This window comes from Oreochromis aureus, linkage group 18, assembly GCF_013358895.1.
Source record: "Oreochromis aureus strain Israel breed Guangdong linkage group 18, ZZ_aureus, whole genome shotgun sequence".
Taxonomy (NCBI): Eukaryota; Metazoa; Chordata; class Actinopteri; order Cichliformes; family Cichlidae; genus Oreochromis; species Oreochromis aureus.
The window spans coordinates 30,130,102-30,147,764 of record NC_052959.1 but is presented as its reverse complement, the minus strand read 5'-3'; the positions used below and the strand labels follow the sequence as shown (position 1 = coordinate 30,147,764).

General features: G+C 41.6%; 1 protein-coding gene across 4 annotated transcripts in view; it reads left to right on the top strand.

The window, feature by feature from the left end:
* The window catches only part of larp4b (La ribonucleoprotein 4B), a 54,828-nt gene extending 37,957 nt beyond the window's left edge, over positions 1-16,871 (top strand). For 3 of the 4 annotated variants that reach the window (XM_039601926.1, XM_031749003.2, XM_039601924.1), the window contains 6 exons: positions 740-1,003; positions 2,425-2,470; positions 2,657-2,827; positions 4,175-4,365; positions 5,970-6,081; positions 8,722-16,871. In XM_039601926.1, the coding sequence (XP_039457860.1) occupies positions 740-1,003; positions 2,425-2,470; positions 2,657-2,827; positions 4,175-4,365; positions 5,970-6,081; positions 8,722-9,054 (1,117 nt within the window). In that variant the 3' untranslated portion in view covers positions 9,055-16,871. The remainder of the gene's footprint in view (positions 1-739; positions 1,004-2,424; positions 2,471-2,656; positions 2,828-4,174; positions 4,366-5,969; positions 6,082-8,721) is intronic. The other variant, XM_031749004.2, reaches the window with a different exon arrangement.
* Positions 16,872-17,663: the final 792 nt, after the last annotated feature.

Sequence of the window (17,663 nt, the reverse complement as noted above, 5' to 3'; positions counted from 1 at the left end):
GAGGTTGGTTTGTTTTGTTTTGTTTTGTTTTTTTAAATTAAGGATTTGTTACAATATGAACTTAATGGGGTAAAAGTCTCTGAAGTTGTCTTCTGTTGACTAGTTTTACATGAACTGTAGCCTGAGTTTCGTGTTTTTAGCTGACAGGAGTGGCACCAGGTGTCATCTTCTGCTGCTTTAGCTCTTCTGTTTCAAGGTTTGAAGAGTTGTTGATTCAGAGATGCTCTTCTGCGTACTTTAGTTGTAATGAGTGGCTTTTTGAGTTCAGGTCGTCTTCCTGTTAGCTTGCAGCAGTCTGGCCACTCTGCTTGCACATCAATGAGGCATTTTCGATCATAGACCTGCTGCTCACTGGATATGTGCTCTTTTTCATTCTCTGTAAACCCCAGAGATGGTTGTGCGGCTAAAATCTCAGAAAATCAGTTCATTTTGTATTTCGTAAATAAACCATCAGCATATGGGAAATGATTGTATCTAAATAATTTATCCACTTCCAGTTTCACTGAGTTTGTAGATTTTTCCTCCTCCAAAGGCTGAAGACGCAACACAAACACAAAAATGAAATCTCACTATCTGGTTTTACCTGCACTCGTGGGGTCCTTCACAGGGTTCAATCATTCAGTTTAAACCCAAGTTTTAATGCTTACATGGACATTTTCTCACTCTATTAGACTCGCTTGTTGCTCAGATAGGGTTAATTTTCTTGTTTTAAATAAACTAAGGTTCTCCTTTTCTGCAGGAATCACAGCAAACCTCACCTGAGGCCGACCATCCCCACAGCGGATCGCAGCACTGGGCTACTGGACAACCCGAGCTTCTTTGCCAGCTTTCCCAGCGAGAGGCTCAATGGATCTCGCAATAGCCCGCCAACGCGACTCCCAACCAGCCAGCCCAGAACCAGGTTACCCTCCACTGCAGCCTTCCCTCGCAGGGACACTGTGGGCACGGGGCGAGTAACGGAGCCCGCAACCACAGACTACTCCCTGGGGATCGGCCGAGGAAGGTCAGGCACTGATCATTTACTTGTGTAGAGCAATAACTCTGCCACTCCCCTCTGATAGTGCAGGTTTCCAAAATTTTATGAGAGGAATTGAGCAGATTTTAGTCTGTCAGAGTTCACGCTGACACTTTGAATGTGGTTGTCCTAAAGAGAAAACATGAGTAAAACTAACAGCTCAGGTGATTTTTTTTATTTATTTATTTTTTTCCCCTTTGTTCTTGGACAAAATGTCTTTGGAAATGGGATGCCACAAATTTCCTAAAGTTGTGGTCCTCTTAGAAGAAATAGTCAGTACAAGGTGTGGTCAAAATGTCTGGAAATTGAGCTCTAAAAATGAAAAACCTCACCTGATTTAAATTTGGTCAGCCTCCCATTCAGAATCATCTTCTCATACATCTCAGCCGGCTCTTTGTGGTGCAGCATCCGCAGCACTTTGTGCTGGGCCGCAGCCCAGGCCGAGGTTCTGTCAAACCAATCCCCGCCTATCGAGGCTGGCGAATGGCACAATTCTACTGGATTTAATTTTTCTGAGAGTGGACAAACTAAAAGCGAGGTGAATCGTGCTCCTGCTCTCACTCCTCGCCTGACTCACTCTGTTCAGTCTTACAAACTAACTTTAAACTGAGACCCAGCTCCCATCACCAGCGATGACCTCCATCCAGATTTTGCGTCACTTTAAAACGAAAGGCGAAATTTGCCGTCTGGCTAAATTGCAGAGCACAGAGTGTAAGTGGGCACAACAGGACTTCTAGCAGATGATCTAAGAATAGCAGCCGCATTGGAAGCTGTCTGGACAAACTGGAGACGATGACACTGAACAGGGCATCAGCCAAATTTGAGTGAGGTAATGTTTTGAAGCTTTTTGGCCACACCTTATCCAAAGCTGTTCTGAGTGATCACCTTTATCCTCTGATGAAACATTTATGTCGTGCTGCCAGCGATCGCTTCCAGAATGACAATGACTCACCATTAAAACAGCAGATGAGGGAGTTTCTTTTAGAGGACTTGAAGCTGTTCTGGTGGCCCAACATCTTAAGCTTTGTTTACTTGTCTCTATGTTCAATCTTTTTTTGCCCGTTTTTGCTGTTCCTCAAAAATTAATCGGCTACTAAAAGTTTTTCATGTAACTGGATAAAATGATGAAGTGGTGACATTACATATCCAGGAGGTCAGCTTCCTTGTGCCATCACGATTCTGTGCACCAGCTGAGGAACAGAAGGGGAGATTGTGGCCATGTTTCACATTCTGTCAGATGCATAATTAGTGAAACTAATGGTTCCAAACTATTAAAATCTTTCAGTCTTCATATTGTGTTAGCATGAGAGTCTCATCTAATTCATTCTAGGTGTGACACTGTGTAAGGTGAAGTCGGTGCTTTTAGATAGAACGGATGTTTGTAAATTGAGATGTTCTTTTTCTTAAAGGAAAAATGTTTCTGCTTCTAGGAAAAAGAGGGACGAAAAGTTTACAGTAAGTACTGATTTTTTTTTTCTCTTCACTCTGATTCGTTTCAAACTTTAAATTCCACAGTTTTTCTGTGAGTTTATGTTCAGTTTAAAGGAAGCAAACCAAGATTAGTACTTGTTATGTATTCCTTACATCTTGAAAGTGAATCGAAGACTGTTTTTTTTCTGACTCTTTGTTGCCTCTGTGTAGAGAGTGACGCCTCAGTCGCCGCCTCCGCCCCCAAAACCTCCATCTCCAAGCTTCGAGCTGGGTCTCTCCAGCTTCCCTCCTCTGCCCGGAGCAGCCGGCCAGCTCAAAACTGACGACGTCTTTGACAGCCGACTGGCCAGCAGCGTAGTGGTCGGAAACTCCAAGGAACGGGTAGGAACTGATGCTAAACTCACACTGAGCTATACGTTTGTCAGTGGTGTGTTAAATTCTGTATGAATAAATGTAAACTCCAATAAGCCCTGGAGTGTTATTGTTATATTAAATTAAGTCTTCTGGTATAAACGATAATACAGTAAAGCGCTTGGTTAGCAAAGATAATAATAGATGCAGGTTTTGTGGTAAAGACGGGTACAATCACAGCACGTGCTCCAGGAAGTGCCATTTTGCCAGTTTTACTTTTATGAGGAGAGCAGTGAGTGTGCAAAGTAAAAATAAGATTTTCTTAAAATAAGCAAAAACAATCAGGAGACACCATGACAAGCTGCCACTCAGCACACAGCATAAAATTATGACATCATGAGAAAATGCACCAATGATTGACACGCAACACACACCAGCCATGTTGGTGATTTGTTTTTGTGAAGGGTCAGCTGGTGCATGATTTTGAATTGTTTCATAAAAGGTGCTCCAGTGAATCCTCTGCCATGGAAATATTTCATGGTGACTTGACTCGGTTAGGACGCTTCCTAAAAACAAAACGGTCTGTTCAAACTGCAACGATACCTTTAAATATTCTCAGGAGCTTGGAAAGAAAAGCATCTGGACTTCTTTAAGTTGCTTGAAGACGCCCCCGCAAAGGGACAAAGGACCCCCTGATGATCCTCCACCTACTCGCACGAGCCAAGGTGTGAAAACGGGTGTAGGTCACAATCAGCCAGGGTTTTGGGTGAGCTCATTGTGAAACCTAGCCCCACCCTATCATGTGATTTCCTGAGGTCAGATGGCCCAGGATGTGAGTGGGTGTTAAGACGTCTGGGAAGGGTTCTCAAAACTGGATTATAGGTGGCAGACAGTTGGTGTTGTAAGCCACCGCCTCTTTGACCCTAGAACTGAAGAAGCTTCTCAGATCAGAGGTGAAACATCTTCAAGCAACTTCAAGAAGTCCAAACGCCTTTCTTTCCGAGCTCCTTAGACTATGATGACCTGGATGACCGAGAACTTTCACAGAAATGCCTTGAAATATGTTGGAAAACCTTTTTTTAATCTTCCTCAAAATGGAGGTGAGACTCTTGAAAGTAATAATCTGATTCTTGAGTGTGTTGGGTCACGATATGGAACGTTAATCCAGCATTTCTTTATGAAATGGAAAAAAACGGCACAAGTATAAAGAAGGCTTTAGAAAGGCACCACCAACACTGTCATTTTAGCTACTGGTCCTGCTTTTTCATTGTACAGTGATATATGTTCACCTGTAAAGAATTTCTCCTACTGCTAATAAAAAGAACTTGCTGTAATACGTCATTTGTGCCGCTTGCTGTTTGTTTCATGTCACTGCAGAATGTAAGTGCTGAATCCAGTAGTGGAAGCACTCTCTCCCCAGCGGGTCCCAAAGAGCCTCTCCGGTCTTCAACGTCCCCGATGGCCACAACCTTCCAGCCTTCGCCGACCACCCCGACCACGACCCCCGCCTCGACGCTGACCCCTTCCCCTGGCACGCCGCACAGTCCCGCTCCCTCCCTCCCAGTAACGTAAGAAGCACTCAGATGTTGTTGACTGCAGCACGTAGAGCAGAGTGTGTAAAAAGCCATTTACTGACAGCCGTAGGGTAGAAGATAAGACTACGAACATACACAGCATTCACTGAAATGCTGTCATTAATTATCATAATGGTTCTAGTATCTGTTAAGAAAAGCGTGTAACATAATAGCCTACGATTTAGAGAGAAAGAGAGAGGGAGAGGATGTGACAGGAAAGGTGCCATCCGCCCACGAGAACAGCCTGACATTGCAGGTAAAGAGGCAGCGTTTTCCAGGAAGCTTGTGAGCCTATTTCAGATCATTATAGGAAGTAAACGTGACAGAAAATGGAAATTAGGGGTATTAACTACAGAACTGGCAAGGCAGCCACATGCCATACCTGCAATGGCACTGTGACAGTTTCTCACAGCTGTGAAATGTGTCATTTTGGACATTTTAGTCTTGTGGCACCATTAGGCTTCATTCTCTCACCCTGAAATGGGTAGACGACTTTCAGCTGCTCCCTTAATCACGAGGGGTTGCCACAGCGGGAAGCTCCGGATGTTTTATAAGGCAGAATTTTTATGGCGAGTACTTTTCCCCAAAGGGATTCGTGTCTCCTCCTGGGAGCGAACCGGGGACCTTTTGCTTGCTTATTAAGGAAATGTGTGAACCACAACACACCGACATCCTCCGAACACCTAGTGGTTTAAAATGAGTCCTCCTAAGATATTACCAAGGCTTTGTTTCTTAATACTTAGGTCTGTGAGAACCGGTATCTCAGCTCATATTACATTGCATGTCTGTTTCATCATCCTTTGCTTTACGCATTATATTCATATTTGCTGTTTGGAAATTCCTGGACAGATGGAAATTTCTTCTTCTATTTTTCTTTTATCTGAAGCTGTAATGGAGCAAGAAAAAAGTCATCCTGCACCAACACTTTGAGATTAGAACTTAGAGGGTCCTCTACTCATTATTTTATCTATCAAGGTTCAAGGAAATAACCTCTTTTTTTTCTTCGTATTCACATAAACATAATAACTCAATAGTTTTGGCTCCAGGTGTGCGCCTTGTGGCGGCTCCACCTTTGATATATGAGGTGTGATCAAAAAGTTCTGGGAACAGGGCCATAAAATTTTAACCTTACCTGTTTAAATTTGGACAGTGTCATGTTCAAGGTCATCTGTTCAGCACGCTGCTGCTTTTTGTAGATCGCTTGGTCGAATTTAAAACACGGGAGGGGACAACAACACAATCTTGAGTCACCGTGAGCTCCTCCACCACTTTTATCGAGTTCGTCCACTTCGCAAAAATTTAATTCAAGCTTCAACACGAGGGACACGATGGGATTTCACAGAAGGATCTAAAAAAAAAAAAAAAACAAAGTCCTGAGCTGCACAAGAAGATAATGTTGAATATTAGGTTGACCACATTAAGGCTAGGAGGAGCTTTGTGATTAGATCTCGTCTTATTACGGTCATCAGTTTGCCTCTTTGTGGTGCACTGATCACTTCTTTAGCCATTATGTGCGTTTGGAGGACTGCAGACCTCCTAAATGATGTTAAATTCATTATTCCACCCTAATGCTGTTGGCTCATGTTTGTTTATTCCAGGGAGGTGAAGGTGACAGAGGTGAAGCCGAAGGAGGTGCAGCTGTCTGTGGAGCGAGTTCCTGGGACTCTGTCCACTGCAAGCAAATCGGTGCAAGTCAACGGTGCTGCCACAGTCAGTATTGATTCCTCCTTTTTGTTTTGTGTTTTCTCCTTACCGTCCCTTTTTAATATTTGCTGCCTCTCAGACCCCTCAGTCACCATTAAATCGATCTCATCATGAAGAAAAGAAGGCAAATTAATTGCACCTTAATTCTGCGCAGTCTCGTATTGATTTTGATTGCAGACAACTCGATTTTTAGAGGAAAAAGCTGTGCATTTTTAAAACAGACACATGTAGCAGCCAAGAAAGCTTTACTTGTAACAAGCCCAAGGCAAATTTCCTCTTACAGCTTTAATTTAGGTCGGTGTGAGGTGTCAGAAGGAAACGGTGCATTTTAAAGAAGAAAATCTGTTTTGAAGGAGGGACGAAAAAAACAACCCCTGCTTTCCTCTCAGCTTTGGTCTTTTTTTAATAGCAATAAAACACGAGCCAATGTCTGAAACGTACTGCTGCTGAAACAGCGACCACACACACACGTAGGAGTGAGCAGAAACGGATCTGGCAAATTAAATACAATCCACATGCCAAATGTGGGTTCAACAATCATATCACTGCTGTCATGTTGAACCTCTTAATCTCTGAAATGTTCAGGAGCCAAAATTCTGAATGTTTTTAGCTCAGTTGCCGTGTTTATTACAGCGTTTTCCCAAACCGTATAAAGGGAACGTTTGTAGTTACAGGCTGTCCCCAGCATTATATTCATATATGAAAAAGTTTGATTGACATGTGCCTGCATCGGCGTAAAATACATTTTTTCTCGTCTCCTTGTTTTCATGTTTGTTGTTTATTAATAAATGATATACACTTAGTTTAATCCAAAGGCTAATTTTCATTATCAGCCAAATTCTTTGATTTTCAATATTTTAGATTTTAATTTTTCAGCCCTTACATTAAAGCTTCTGCACACGTTTAGGAGACTGCTGTGTAGTGTAAACCAGCGGTCCTCAACCTTTTTTGCGCCACGGACCGGTTTAATGTCCGACAGTATTTTCACAGACCGGCCTTGTCGTGGATAAGTACAACAAAATAAAACCAGTAGCAGTACCAAAAAAATAAGATTTCTTCATAACACACGGGAAAAGACCCAGGAAAACAGAGTTATCAATAAAAAAGATTTAAAAAATAACGCTAAAAACCCTGAAAACCGTAAATTTCACACCCGAGCTTCGACTCTCACGGCCCGCTACCAAATGACTCACGGACTGGTACCGGTCCATGGCCCGGGGATTGGGGACCGCTGGTGTAAACCAAACGGTGAGCTGCTGTGAGCAGAGTGGGGCAAATACTGTCTCCCCCAAAAAAAAAAAAAAAAAAAATCATAGTTAACCTTGTTCTCATGTAGCGGTAAATGATTTCAGCCCAACATAGCTGATGAATGTAAGTAAACAGAGATCAGCTGAGCAGGTACAGAAACCTAAATCCCACCGTTTGCCTGGTTCTGTTGTATTTTTAAAAGCTTCTTTACAGTTTTATTGATTTCGAGCTGTTGTAATGTGGACGAATTGTAGCAGTTATTGGGAAATATCTTTCTGTCACTTTGTAGCTAATGGCTCTCTCTGAGCCTGTCCCTGGAGAGGTCTTCCTGTTAAAAGGGAGTTCTTCCTCTTTACAAATGTCTGCCCACCAAAACTGTGTCTAAACTCTACAAAGGGCTACAAAAACAAAATGGCAACAACAACACTATATGTGTACCACACAACAAACATCAACTAGTTCCAAAACGTGGAGGGAATTTGGGTGGAAAACTCTAATTAGATTCTTTATTACTCCACATATTACTGAATGCAAAAATGTTGGAGACCGTGTGGTCACCTGAACGCCAATCACTCTCATGACTTTTGGACGTGTACACAATTGACTTCATTTTGAGACAGTATATCCAAGTTAACAGATGACATCATGTCCTATGCCATCCCTAAGGACCCCGGGATCTTCTTACTGGGTTTGCTACCCAGCGATTTGATTCTAAAAAAGGACAGATATATTTTTAAAATCCTGTTGATCGCATCTAAAAAGGCCATAACAAGGAATTGGCTTAAGAAGGATCCTCCCCGAGTAGATCAAGTGCTAGAGATTATAGAGGAAATACATCTGATGGAGAGACTGACTTTCTTTCTATGACTTAAAGGTCATCTTTTTCAACCACATTGGACTAAATGGCATAAATATAAGCAAAGACCTGAAGATTCTGTCACTTAATTCAGCTTATCTCTCTACTTGTATGATGCTTGGAACAGTGCCCCAATTTGTTCCTCTTTTATTTTTGTTGTTGTTGTTTGTTTCTTGTTATATTCTTGTCTCAATGAAAATTCAAAATAAAAAGTTTCCAAAAAAAAGGGAGTTCTTCCTCCTCATCCAGGGAATTGTTGGGGCTACAGGCCTGAACCTTTCCAGGCATCGTATCTGAGATGCATGTGAGAAAGCTAATGTCAGACTGGACATGAGCAGGTTTTTGGGGGTTTTTTTTAACCTGCATCGCAGATAACTTCTGATGGTAAAATGTTCATTACTGATGCTAACGGACCCGTACGAGGATCTAACTCTGATTCTGTCCAGTTCAAGGTGAAAATGAAAACTACTTATCATTCACAAACTGCCCGCAGACGAGATGTGTGCAGAATGTTTTACAACTGTCTTGTGTTTTCCTGCTAGGAGCAGAGGAAGCCCTCCTACGCCGAGATCTGCCAGCGGGTGAAGGATGCCCCGACGTTACAGCAACCAACCACCCCTAAGGAAGCTAAGCCAGCCTGCGCTGCCACAGCAGGCGAGGAGAGGAAGTGCCCCGACGCCTCCACGCCTTCAGGGGAGGCCAAGGCCAGAGAGACTTACCACCCCTCCTCCAAACCCGGTTCAACGGGTTCCACCACAGGCAGACCCCCGAAGGAGCTCCGAAGGCCGGGTGGGCGGTGGGCCTCTCCGCCCCCACACCCAGGGAAAACCCCCAACAAAGATTCCCACCACACCCCACCCAAGTCCCCGCAGTAGGGTGACTCCCTTTCCCTCCCCAAGTCCTCCAACCCCACTACTATGCTCCACAGATGCGTTTAAAAAAATAAAGGAAATACAAGTCAGGGCTACTTGATACTTATATCCCAGAATCACCCGTCACAAACAAGCATAGAGGACGCCTTCTTTTCTGGATCAGGGCTTGCAGACAAAAAGCACTTTACTGTGCATGTAGAGCACCGTTTCTTTTTCTTTATATTCTATTTATTGTTTTTGGTTTTTCACTTTTATTTCTCCTTTTCTCTTTTTGCATTACGTAGTGGTGTCAGCCTGTCAGGTGGCACAGACAACACTGAAATTTATTCATTCTGTCCAAATGGCCTTGTGGGATTAAATTAGCTGTGTGCGTGCGTGCGTGCGTGCGTGCGTGCGTGTGTGTGTGTGTGCGCGCATGTGTGAGAAGCAGCAGGGCATTGTTGGAAGCCACCCCAAAGGATGATGGGAAAGGGTGCATAAAACAGACTCCATCTTGTTTGGCTCTCATAATGAGGGGTTTGTTTGCATGTTGAGTGGCAGCATTGTGAAACTTTAAGTGGCTTAATTATGGGTCATTATTAGTCTTTTTGTTTTTAAATACATACTCACATCCATATGCAACTCAACATCACAAGAAGACTTGGATCCTTTGGTTTACATAGATTCTTTTGCAGATTTGTTTACACTAGGTGGCTTTTGTGTCTTTTTTCTTTTTGGCTTTGTTTGCAAACCATAGTTGGCTGTTGGTACAGTAATTGGTCATCCTCCCCTCGGCGTCTTCTTCCTCTGATCCTGTTCTTCTTAAAGGATCGCCCCTCCTGCTGTTATTCCCTCTCTGTTTTCTAACATGCTAACTCACCATAGTGTTCGTCTGTGGCCTAACGTGGGGTCAGCGCTGTTTTGATTTTTAGTATCACACAGGAAGGGCACATGACTTTCTCTAAAACGAGGCATCTGTTGGAAAAGTGGAAGTAGGTGAGGTGTTGCTCACACTGCATGTGTGTCTGAAGACACTGAACTAGTCAGGAAGCTAAATTCTCTCCCCGCTTTTCATTTCCTGTCAAACTGTGGATCATTATTGTGGAAGGAAGGAAGATGCAGGGCAGGTTTTAGGCTGACAAACTTAAAATCGAGCGGTGACGAGGAAACCACTTCTTCCCATCTGAAAGGGTTTTGTTTATTCTGGAGGCGAGGAAACGATGGCAAGCAGGAAGGAGGAAATTAACACTAGCTACCAGCTATCAGTTCAGTAAACACGTCTGTTTACAGGCGCCAAATGGAGGTTTTTTTGGTTTTTGTTTGATTTTCTGAAAATCTGCTGAGACAGAGTGACTCATCAGGAAGCTGAGATGTGTGTTAGTTTCCTTCCATAAAATGGCACAAGTCCAGAGTTCAGTGTGGCGATTTGATTGGATCCAGTGGGAAGTTTCCTGTTCAAACTGTTCAAACCTCCTTTCAAACGGTGACATGTTTGTAGTTCTTTCTCCTACTTATGGTGCTAGATATCAAAACCTGGAACCTGTTACTACAACTCCTCTGATACTGTAAGTAGAAATACTTGATTTACATCTGCAGAATTTTAATTGCACTGTTGTTGTTTTCTCAGACTCTCGCAAGCAAATTCATGCGATTAATCCTACCTAAAGTGAAAAAAGGGACTAACTTTGTTTTGTTTTGTTTTTTGGGGGGAAAGTTGGGGAATGACACACAGTTCAGTTTTCCAGGAAGTTGATGAACACCCTGCTGCATCATCTCCATTGACACAATCACTGAAGCCTTTTTGTTTTGTCGGTCATGTTGAAGCGTCTGTGCAGCATTAAATTTTTGAAGACTGATGCTTAAAGTTTTTTGTTTGTTTGTTTTTGGTTGGTGCTGCTTGAATAGACATGCAGTGGTTTGGATTTTTAACTTCTGGTTTTGTGTCAGTGAGGATTTCGTTGGAAAGTGGTGAAAATGGGGAATTGGGATGGTTGAATAGACGAGTATATTTTTATGAAACTAAACTGATGAAGGTAAATAATGAGTGGATTTTTGTTGTTTTTTTTTCTGGAACGTGGTTTGCAAAGTTGAAGCGAGAGAGAGATCTTTTGGCTTTGGGGGTCCTGTCGGACTCGTGAACAGCCTTAAACCAAACATTTAAGTGCTGGAAGGTTTGGAGCAGGAATGTGTGTAAAATCCATCCTTGGGGTGAAAATGTTCCGCTGTTTTCCTCAAGTCTATACCACTAGGATTGTTTATTATTGTTGTTTTGGGGTGTTTTTTCTTTTCCTCCTCTCTGTCGGCGTGCTTTGTTGTTTTCTTCTAGTTTGTTTGCACTCTTTGATTTCTCCGAAAAAAATTGGAAAAGATCAACCAGAGCACACGGGGCTTCCTCTGTTGCCGCTTCACTCTGGTTACCTTTGATAAATGGCAGCAGACAGGAGGAAGATTTAAAGCACAGAGTAAGAGGAAACATCCTTTACTCACCTTGAGCCTGGCTCGTTTGAAGCGCTGGCACCCAGTTGGTGAGAGCTTTCATGGGACATAATCGAAGCAGTGATTTTATACCAGAGCTGGTGGAAAACTTTTGCATCCTGCATCAGAGTGAAGTACCAAGATCGCACGTTCAGGGAGGGCAGCTCCAGCTTTGGTTGGAAGGTCTGCCTACTGTAGCAACCACTTTGGCAGATAACCAACCGAGTGTGTTTTTTAATTTGAATGTAACTGTCTGGAAAATGACTTAAAAGACTTCCCTCCCTGCTCCTCGGTCATGTGCTCGGGTTCATCTTTTGAAGTCGTCGCCTAAGATGCAAAAACACCCTTAACAAAATAAATAAAAACCACTGTACTATACACAATATCTGTTTAGGTGGGACCTCGCATGTCTCGCTGAAGTCTTCCTGCAACAAAAAGCATTCTGGGTAATCCCACTAAGAGAAAACAGGAGCCTGGAGAAGGGAAAGCTTCATTTAAAGAGCCTGTACTCCTGGTCAGAGCTGCTTTTGATTTGGATGCTACAGCTTGAGTTTAGTGAAAAAAGAAAATATTTTTTTATTATTTTGAAGGACTGAGATGCACTTGGATGGGTCTATTATTTTCTCTTTTTGTTTTCCTCATTGGTGGAAATGGTAAAACAGATGTAAATGCACCATATCCACTTATTTATAAAGCAGTGCTGTTTATTCCACAAGAAATATCATTAAGTTTTCTTTTTGGGAGAAGGAAAAAAGATGTATTGAGCTCTCAATATATATATACACACACACACATATATAAATGTGTGTTTGTTTAAAAAATCCATCCAGTGTTTGAGAAACTTGAATTTTATTTAAACTTGAAAAATGACTTTGCCTTAACTTTTCTACAAGACAAGCATAGAGTTTATTTCTTTTCAGAAAAGATCCCCAAAATGTTAACAAAGCGTGAGATGTGGAAATATTTAGTCACACCAGACATCACAAGTCTTACTGCGAGAGAGAGAGAGAGTACAAATCTAGCAGCGTTTTCTTTCTTTTCCTACTTTTTGGTTTTTTGTTTTGTGTAAAATGTACGAAAATCTTGGGTCGTTTTTTTTGGTTTCTTGTTCAGTAGTTTCAGGTTTTTTGGTTTTTTTTGTGCAGGGGGGTGGGGGGGATAAAAACCTTGTAATTGCAAATCTAGTCAATACTGTATTAAATATGTGCACTTTGAAGTGTGTGCTTTGCTTGTACAGATGTAAATACTCAGAAAAATATAAGAGGTACCTTAAAATGATTATAAAAATATATTGATCCTTGTTAACTATAATGTCGCTATCGAGCTGGATGTAGAATATAAAAGAAAAAAAAAAAGACGTGATGTCGTGCGTTCGGAAATATTTTTCTTTAACTACTATTGTTTTTCAGTTTGGGTGTGCTGAGTTTGATTCCTGCTCCGCTCTGCAGTGTGAGCAGGTCATTTATTGTATTGTTTTTTTGTTTCTTTTGTTCTTTCATTCCTTTTTATTTTTTCGCTGTGCGTTCGGTCTCACCTGGATGCTCAGGTGCGACAGTAACCCCGCCCTCCCCCTCCTCTGTGTTCACAGTCTGTGATTCCGACAAAGCCGAGTGTCCACTGGCATCCTCTTTGAAGCTCTGGCTTCTTTTTCTTTCACTGATACAGTTGATTTTGGGGGAATTTTCCTCACAGTGTGTTTGCTTTTTGGACAGTCTGAATGAAGCTTTTAGCAAAACAAAAACAAAGCACTACATGTTGGATATTTACTCTGTTTTTGCCATTGTTGAGTACTCTGCTAACAATGCCAAAAGATGAGACGTGACATGAAAGCTGCAGCTAAAGGCATTAATGCAAAACTTTAGGTAACACTAATACTTAAGATGAGATGTTCATGCATATGCAGCTCAGTAGGCTATAATCAAACTGCACTGTGTCCACATTGGTCGGGCAGCATGACTAGACTGCAGCTTTTATTTGAGAATATTAGAAATCCTCGTTCTGGTTCCAAATATCCACCAACACAACGACCATCTGAGGGCTTATTTTATCGGTTTTTGTCTGATGAGCTCAAACTCTATTTTCTCCTTTCTGTCCAGATTTTAGGATGAGTGAATATCACAGTTTTGGGGGTAAATCAGATTTCAGGAAACCAAAAGTCTGAGACCAGGAAGCATTGAAGCTAGGCTAGGTTAGCAGAAACACTGGACGCCTGGCTCTGTTATGTTTAAAAATCTGTTTCTTTAAATTTCACTAGTCAACACATTTGATTTTTGCACATACACCAGTTTAAATGTGTGAAAAAATAAATAGAAACCAAATAAATAGCACATTTCTGTTGTTAGTCAGTGAACAGCACATTAAAAAAGGCAACTAAACCTCACAAATCTTTTTGTGTGGCAGACCGCGTGCATCGGATTATTGGTTGTTACGTGTTTTGTTAGATAAGCCATTTTTTTTGTTTGTTTGTTTTTTCCAAACAGAGCCACGTGCTTTATTATAAAGGACAGGCGAATACCCAAAATACATTTTTAAAAAATTAAGTTTTGTTTTCATAGAACAGCTAAAAGCTTTCCTGAGAAGGACTAAGCTTCAGTTTTAAAACGGTAATAGTTTTGCTAGACGTTGTTTCTCAGATTTAGTGTTTTTCACTGGTTTTTGTGCTTGGCCCTGTCATGTATATTTAATGGGTTTCTTAGAGCTTTGTAACTGATTTTTGGATTTATCTGTGATAAATCACAGCGTTCAGATTGTACCAGCCAGAGATGATCTTGAAAAGCTATTCAACTATCTTTACCCAAACTGAACAGAAATTTTGCTGCAGACCAACAGGGGGCGCCCTGAGTGAACAGGAGTGAATGAAGCAGGTTTTGTAGTTTTCACAATCATTGATAAATTGTCAGATTAGAAATAAAACACTTGGTGGGCTTTTAGACTTTGCACATAAAATCCCAGTGTTCTAATCCTTTCAGATTGACTGGATTTACGACAGGAAACGCTCTTTTGATGGTTTCAGTTTTCACACAATGATGAGATGTTAGAAGTGTAGATGAGCCACAGTGGAAACTTCAGTGTGCGTATAATAAGCAGCTGGTGGTCGTGGTGATGCCATCAGGATACCATCGAGGTGGTTCATGCTCCACTGATGTCTCTGGCAGAAAGGCATTTTACTACAGTCGGAAACCTGTAAAAATCTAAAAATTGAGCTTTTATTCATCATTTCAACCACTTCTGTCAGAAACATGGTGAAGGAAAGTGTTTACTGGAAGTTCAGAGAATGGGAGGAGTTGAGTATTTCGAAGTGTGCTGATAGAGATCCTGTGCATGGTAAAGCTGTTCAAGTCCAATCTGACCAACTTCTGCAAATGTTGTATTCTCGGTTTATCCGTTTCTCTGTGCGTTTGGGTCGGGGTCCAGTAATCCCTTTGGTCTGATTTCATTTGTTAAGCATTTCAGATGCTGGACAGAAAACCAGAGCTTTTCAGACAGAAATCAATAAAAAGAAACCCTGAACCATCGAAGCTGGCCAATCAGCAGCTAAACAGACTTTGACGAACCATCGGGCGGATGCTGGTTTGCTGAAAAGAGCGATGCTTGGTGGACACTTCTTGGTTTAGTCGAGGCGATGTGATGTGTGACGCCCATCAGAAGCTTCACAGTGAAGCACATCTTGAACACTCGGCACTTGTGGTGGGAGATTATTGCAGCCTGCCGCCAGGTGACGTCGAGTCTCGGGCCGTCGGATTGTGCATTTCATTTTAAAAAAACATTAAAAAAAACAAGGCGACTCGTTGGAGCTAAAAGTTTCCCGCCCAGGTGTCGACGTGGGCGCGAGACATCCAAGGAGCCAAAAACCATTCGACCCGCTCTGTGCAGTTTTGTTTCTTCTCTTCAGATTAATGTTTGTGATTTCTTGTTCATGTTCATGTTCATCAGCTCCAAGGTTTCCTCTCCTGAGAAATAAATGTACAAATGTTTTGGTTTTTTCCTATGTGCTTTTTTTTGTTTTTTTGGGGGGGTAGGGAGTAAAAGGCTCAACTGGAATGAGAGTAGTTTACCTTGTTCAGAGCGATGTTTCTCACGTACAGTACATTTAACACGCAGGTTGACATGTCTGTTAAAACCATTTGATCACATGTTGGACTGCAGTTCGATGTGGCAAAGAAAACCAATAACCGTGCCATTATACAACAGTCGTTTTTGTCTTGGCTGGGCAGTTTAACCTGTACATACATAGCTGAGCGCTTACCGTCTCGGGCTTTTATTTTTGTTTTTTACTTTAAGATGTGATTTTTCCTGTTACTGGAAGCCTGGAGACACCTTCAGTTTGACACCAGTGACTGTAGGAGCGTTTTTCACGCGGTGTAACTCGCGGTGGATCCCCCGCCTGAGGTCGAGGTGCCGTCTGCCTCTGGTGGCCTCGAACTTTGAGAATACAAACTGGGCATCTCTGAACTGTGAATGTGTGCATGTGTGGAATAAAATAAAATGTACCACCCAGCTAATCCAGGCCGATGCAAAAGTGACTCTTTCCACAAGCGCGGTACCTCAGACTGGATGGTACCGCTTTCAAAGGGATCTCTTATTTTGGCGGGAAAGACTCGCCGCGAGCTCCTTGTGCCTCTTCAGTCTTGCCGGCGTTCATCCAGATGCTCAGTGGTGGCATTTTTGAAGGAGCTCCCTTTTCCTCGTGGACTTCTGCATGGAGCGTCACACTTCATATCAGCCTGTTGGTCGCCTCAGACCTCCTTCCTGTTCGTCCCTTTTGACAGTGCCATTTTTCTTCTTTTGGGTTTTTTTTTTTTTGTTTGTTTGTTTTTGTTTTGTTTTTGTTTTCCCTCCAGGAGGGTTGCATCTTGTCGTTTAAAAAAGAAAAAATAGACCCCCTTGTGTTTTTGTGTTTTCATTTTGTTTTTCAAAGATGTATAACAATGAATGCACACCAACTGACTGGAAGAGGACTATGAACTCACTGTGGTTTAACTCATTAACACTCTTACCATGCTACGCTAACAGCTGTGGACAATCGACGACTCCGTGTTGGGGTTTGGACAGATAATTTTGCCTAACGACACCTTTAACAGACGTGGAATGGAGGTTTGCGATCAAGAGGGCTTCTCTCTATTTTCCTTTTGTTTTTTGTTTTTTTAAATCTGGATTTGGTTTATTTTTTTGTTTTGTTTTTGTTTTTGTTATTTTTTTTTTTTATTTTTTTTTTGTTTGGGTCTTTTCTTCCATCGAGACTGGAATCAAGCGTACATGTCAGCTATAGATAATTTAAGTTACTCTTGTGTCATGATGTAAACTGTCTAATTTGGAGAAAAAAAATGTAGCTTACTGAAAAATAAAGATTTAGGCACTGTTGAGGAGCCACTGTGTGATTTTTCTTTCTTTTCTTTCTTTTCCAAAAGATCTTTTCAAACCTTTCTTGTTAGTTGTTCCATAATTACAGAAACTACAGTCAATATAGAGAAAAATTACACAAAGTTCTTCCTCATGAAAGGGGGGGAAAAAGTGAAAAACCTAAATAAATTTTTAAGCAATACCTTGCAAAACAATCTGATTGCCTTCAGGATGTAAAGTTCATAGTGGCACTGTTATGTTATAAGCATCATTATAGAGTGTGCATCACTCAGAACCAGCTGTTTGAACAATACAATCCAGTATAGAAAGAAAATGTGATCTCTTTGTTGCTGCCAAATTTTGGCTTTTGCGAGAACTTTCAGAAAAGCCTGATTGTAATAGTTTGCAGTAGTAAAGAAATGTGAAATGCACAGAGTAGTTTTCAAGCATTACTCGGAAATTAGGATGTTTCCAATTTTAGCGATATTGTGATAAAGCAGTGATACATTTGTTTGATGTGACGGACATACCCTGGTCAAAAATGACTGGAGTTAATGCCATTAAGAGTAAGTATCTGTTCAACCAAATAAGATTTTGAAATCCATAATTTGTTTTAATTGATTGACTGGAAATCCCAACCATTGCTTTAATGATTCTCAGCGGTGGTGGGTGGGGGGGGCAGAGCCCCTTTGGTGGCACCCCTGCATGAAGGTCTTTAAAAAGTGCCTTTAGTTTAATTTTTGTGTCATCTTTATGTCACAGGTAAATTGGGTGTTATCTGCATAGGAATGGAAATTATATTAATAATACAAATAAAA